This window comes from Gossypium raimondii, chromosome 12, assembly GCF_025698545.1.
Source record: "Gossypium raimondii isolate GPD5lz chromosome 12, ASM2569854v1, whole genome shotgun sequence".
Classification (NCBI taxonomy): domain Eukaryota; kingdom Viridiplantae; phylum Streptophyta; class Magnoliopsida; order Malvales; family Malvaceae; genus Gossypium; species Gossypium raimondii.
In genome coordinates, this window is record NC_068576.1 from 22925506 (window position 1) to 22930890 (window position 5385).

A 5385-nucleotide genomic window follows, 5' to 3' on the forward strand; every position below is an offset into this window, starting at 1 on the left:
GTTATTGATTAGCTCAAATACTTTGTTTTGATTAAAATGCTAATCTAACTTTTAAGAGTTATTAATACTATTAAAATTATTTGTTAAATTCAAGTCCATTGCAATGCCTTTTTTATTAATTTTAAAATGTTACACGAGTGAATTTAATGGTGTTAACAATTGAATATGAATTTTCAAATTTAAAAATAGAATGACTAAATTTCTAAAATAAAATTACACTCAAAGATTATTTTAATATTCAAATACTTACTTTATAATTTGACCTAAAAATAATTAATAATAAATAATTAACACAATGCGAAGCTATTCATACTAATTTAATATAAAGTTGAACAAATTCAATTATTTAAATTATCATGTTGAGAGGAGAAGGAAAAAAATTGCGCGGTAGAGAAAATAGAATCCAAATTAATTAGAAAATGAATAGATGAATAAATTGGTAATATTAGATTTAATATAGTTGCACGATACAAATATAATATAATATATAGAAAATAATTAAAACACATGACGTGAAAAGAGTAAAATAGGGTACGAAATGAAACAATAACATGATGCTAAACTTTAAATTTTATGTAATACAAATTATTAATATTTCAAAATTCGTATAAATATAAAATATTTTAAATTCAATTATTACGCAATAACTATACATACACAGCATGTATACTACCATAATGTTATGATGATCTAACAACTTTCCACAATTCCATATATATTTTTTATTATCATAATTCAAGATTGAAACCATTAGGGCTTGAATTCAAGGACATTTGCTATTTTTGCATGTCTTTTTTAGTACAATGATTGAGGGGAACCGAGGGATGCTTAAAGCATTTGATGAAAGCTAGCCTTTATTATGTATAATTATAATATAATATTTATTAAATTAAATAAATATTATGAAATTAATCTCAATGCATGGGCTGTTTCATTCTCCCATTTCTTCCACATTACTCTTTACTGAATCTGCAACTTGGGAAGCATGCTCTTTTCTCTTTTTTTTTGCTCTTTTTGTAACTCTTTGTTCCTCTCCCTTTTAATGGGGTTTGAAGTTTAAAAACACAAGTGTGAGAATGGAATTTATTGGAAGAAATTGTTAAATTTGGTTGGAATATCATTAGGGTTGTTGTGAATTTAATTTAGATAGGATTCTACATTCGATTAATTAAATTTCCTGCCATTTAAGCCTAAAATATTCTAGTTCGATTATTATTATTATTTAACTATACATATATATTTTAAATGATAAAATATATTTTTCAAATTTAAAATTAAATTTTATTAGTTAATTTTGATTCATAAGTAATATACTATTAATTCAACATGAAATTTGCCGTGGTCCACTGCCCTATACGTCCATGGTTATTCCCAATCCTTTCTCTATTTTAAAATTAAAATATATATTAATTTTTTTAAAATTCTATCATTTTTTAATTATTATAGATAATTGTCTTTTAAACGTTTTTCTTAACGTAATTGTCTCTTAAACGTTAAAGAGTCATAATTGTTATTCTGTTATTAGCAACGTCAATTTTGTTTGAAAAAATATATAAATTTCAAATAACTAAAAGACATTTTTTAGACACATAGAAACATATTCTTAAACTTTGGATCTTAATGTAGTAAAACCTTTTCATCAGCTATAATATGATGTGGATGGTACATTATCAAAAATAAAATAGTGGCAAAAGTACCACGGCCAATTTACACAAACACAAATTCTATTTGTCCATTGAAATTGCTATTTTCCTTTTCATTGTCTTGCTATTTTAACCGAATTTAGCTACCACAGGAAAATATATAAATATGATATTTAAACAAATGATATAATATGTATAAATATAATTATCTAAATGCAGTTAATATAACATGTTTAAGAGTAGACACAAATTCTTGTTGTCCATTGAAATACAATTATTTCCACTGTCTCAGCATTTCAGGTTGGTGGGTGATGGGCAAAAATGAAATGTCTTTCTTTTTTAAAAGAAATGTAATTTTATTATGATGAAAAAGGTAATAATTTTTTACACTAATAATGATATTTTAAATTAATTAAATAACCAATGTTTACATCAAACTACAAGCTTAACAATATTAAAAGAGCAAAAATACAAGCTTAGCCTTATAAACATGGTTTGTCATTGTAAGTTCCTTACATATTTAATTATTTATTGTATTTTTTCATTTAATTATATGGTTTTCCTTTGTATATCTTTTCATTGTTATGGCAGCCCTCTCCTCTTACACTGATTTCTCCTTTTACACTAAATACAAGTTGTCTTCCCCAGCTTCTCTCATTGAAACAGTCTCTCTTAAGCCCCACTCCCTTTCACTCTCTCTTTTTGGCTTTATCGTATAATGAACAAAATGCACTTCCCCACAAGCCACTGATAAACCCTTTTGTACACAAAGCTTTTACCTTGATGAATTAAGTAGTTTTTTTTTCGAGGTTTTATAATATACCTCACCTTTTAGGCCCCTCTCTTGAAAATGGAAGAAAATCTTGATTGTTCAGCCTCAAATCTTCTCTGTTCAGAGAACGCAAGTTCTTGCTTTGATGATGATCTTGATTTTAATGCCATAAAGGAGTTTGGGGTTTCCCCTGATTGTGACCACCACCTTAAAAACCAAATCTTTAATCAACAAGACCCTTTTTTCATAAACAACAGATCAACTTATTTGATGGGTAGTTCTGGTTTTGCAATACAAAGTGATGATCGAATCAAAGAGATGGTTGAAAAGGAGGTGGAGCATTTGCCTGAAGATGATTATCTCAAGAGACTGAGAAGTGGGGATTTGGACTTGAGTGTTAGGAAAGAGGCTCTTGATTGGATTTGGAAGGTCTCTTTTTTTTTTTTTAATTTAATCAGTTTTTATTCAAATAAAATTATTGGGTTTTTTTTCCCTTGTTTGATCCATTTGATCATTGTTTTTTTCTCCTGAGCATTACTTAAATGTTTAACTGGTTTCACGGCAGAATAGTCTTTTCTCATTAAAACTATCACATTCTGTATTTTTTCTTTTATGTTCAGTTTTATTTTTGGATCAATCAATTTCCAAGGCATCATGGAATTTTGTTCTAAAGTTATTCTTAGTTCTTTCTTTACTCTTTTCATTAATTGAAACCATAAATTGAATTGTGTTATCTTTCTCTGTTTTCCCTTTTCATTCTGTATTTTTCATAGTACTAAATTGGACTCTGTGTTTGGCTTAATCCTCAGTGATAATGTGTCATGAATGATGATCTCACAGATGATTATGAAAAAAAGTTAAATTGTCTTTGGCTTGATCTTTCATTTTTGATCAACAGGCTTCTGCTTATTACGGTTTTGGACCTTTGAGTCTTTGCCTATCCATTAACTACTTGGATCGGTTCCTTTCAGTTTATGACATACCTGTAAGTTCACAACTTAGCATCAACTTTGATTCTTTCTTTTCTTACATCATCATCTAGCTACTTATTCTTTGTTTGTTTTATATCCTTGATTTTGTTTCTCTATGTTTCGGGCTAACATGACACAGAGAGGTAAAACATGGACCGTGCAATTGCTTGCTGTTGCTTGTTTATCAATTGCAGCCAAAATGGAGGAGACAAAAGTGCCTCTATCTGTAGATTTGCAGGTGGTTTATAACATTTTAGATTTGATTTGGCTATGAATGTTGATCACTTGCTCTCTTCCTCCCCCAGTATGAAGTTATTGATTTTGTTGATTTGGTGTGCAGGTGGGAGAACCAAAGTTTGTGTTTGAAGCTAAAACGATATACAGAATGGAGGTCTTGGTTTTAAGCACATTGAAGTGGAAAATGCAAGTGATCACTCCTTGTTCCTTCATTGACTACTTTATGAGTAAAATTTGTAATGATCAATATCCATCGTCAATGTCAATATCCAGATCATTGCAACTGATATTGAGCACAATCAAAGGTTTCTATCTCACTGTTCAATTTGTTATGTTATTTTTTTGTTGTTGCATTTTCATTGTTTGAGGATTAATGGGGGTCTGAAAATGAGGCAGTGTTTTGTTGGGAAATGGATGCAGGTATTGACTTCTTGGAATTCAGGCCTTCTGAAATTGCTGCAGCAATGGCTATTTCTGTTTCAGGAGATATGCAAACATTATCCATTGACAAGGCAGTTTCATCTTTCGCCTTTGTAGGAAAGGTAAAAAATAACAAGTAAACAACGAGAAGATATTGGTTTTTGATCCACTTTTACTATTACGACGCAGTGAAAATATGTGCGCTTTTATTATTATTATTGTTATTACTATTATTATTGGTTTTTGCAGGGTAGAGTTTTGAAGTGTGTTGAACTGATGAAAGATTTGACATTCATTAATGGGGATGCTGCTAAAACTGCTAATGTGGCAACTCAACACTCCTCAGTTTTTACTGTGCCCCAAAGCCCCATTGGGGTGTTGGATGCTGCTGCATGCCTGAGCTATAAAAGTGATGAAATAACAGTCGGCTCATGTGCAAATTCATCACATTCTAGTCCAGACATTAAAAGGAGGAAACAAGACCACGACGATAACAACAACAAAGCTTCCGAACACGGTTTCAAGTCATGACATGTGAATTTTCCCTTCCTTTTTCACTCTTTAAAAAAAAAAATTAGTGCAAAATCAATTTGGTTGAATGGGAACTTTGGTGTGGTTTTGGAGCTCAAAGAGAAGAGTGAGAAATGGGAAAATACAGAAGGAAAAAAAAAGTTGAAAATGATTTCCAGGTTCTTCAATGCTAAAAGCATGAACTAATTTAAGAAGAGGGGAAACAAGAGTTGTCACCAGCTGTCTATATAAATCAAGCTCCCTCAAATTACAGCTGTAGGTATCACAGGCAGAAGTCAACGGTGGTGTTGTTTTTGTCTTTAACAAGGAAATATTATTTAGTTCAAAAAAAATAAAAGGAAATATTATAGCTTTTTTTTAATTACTATTATTTGTTGTTGAGTAAAGTAAGGACGAATTTCGAAAAGATTAAGTCGAAGATAAAAGATTTGGAAGTGGATTAAGAATATATAAGTTTTGTTTAATGTGTTATTATTTTTTGTAATTCAGATGATAATTGAGTGTAACTGAATTTATGAACGAAATCAAAATGCTGACCTCAAACACCAGACCGTGTCGATGTTTGGTTGGTTATCGGGATCGAAATAGGCCCCTTAGTGTGTCAACAAGTAGGTGGGCCCCAGACAACAAATTTTCTTTGGTTTCTTGGAGTTGTCTATTTATATTTATTAAATTATTTATAAGTTCTGATTATGGTGATTTAATTAGGAGATTATTTGTAATTTGATCACAAAATTATTTTAAAGTTTTTATTTAAATTATTGAACTATTCAAAATTTTTTATTTAAGTCATTGCATTGTTGAGTTTTTT

The 5385-nt window shown here is 29.8% G+C and overlaps 1 protein-coding gene across 2 annotated transcripts; it reads left to right on the forward strand.

Moving 5' to 3' along the window:
* The first annotated feature begins 2221 nt into the window (after positions 1–2221).
* Positions 2222–5117, forward strand: LOC105763550 (cyclin-D4-1). Of its 2 annotated transcripts, none has more exons than XM_052624908.1 (6): positions 2222–2844; positions 3314–3400; positions 3526–3624; positions 3727–3928; positions 4020–4165; positions 4293–5117. In XM_052624908.1, the coding sequence occupies exons 1-6, from the start codon at positions 2494–2496 to the stop codon at positions 4572–4574; spliced, it is 1167 nt and encodes a 388-aa protein (XP_052480868.1). In that variant the 5' UTR covers positions 2222–2493; the 3' UTR covers positions 4575–5117. The 2 variants fall into 2 exon arrangements, with proteins under 2 accessions (XP_052480868.1, XP_012437239.1); XM_012581785.2 differs by having other exon boundaries at positions 4044–4165.
* Positions 5118–5385: the final 268 nt, after the last annotated feature.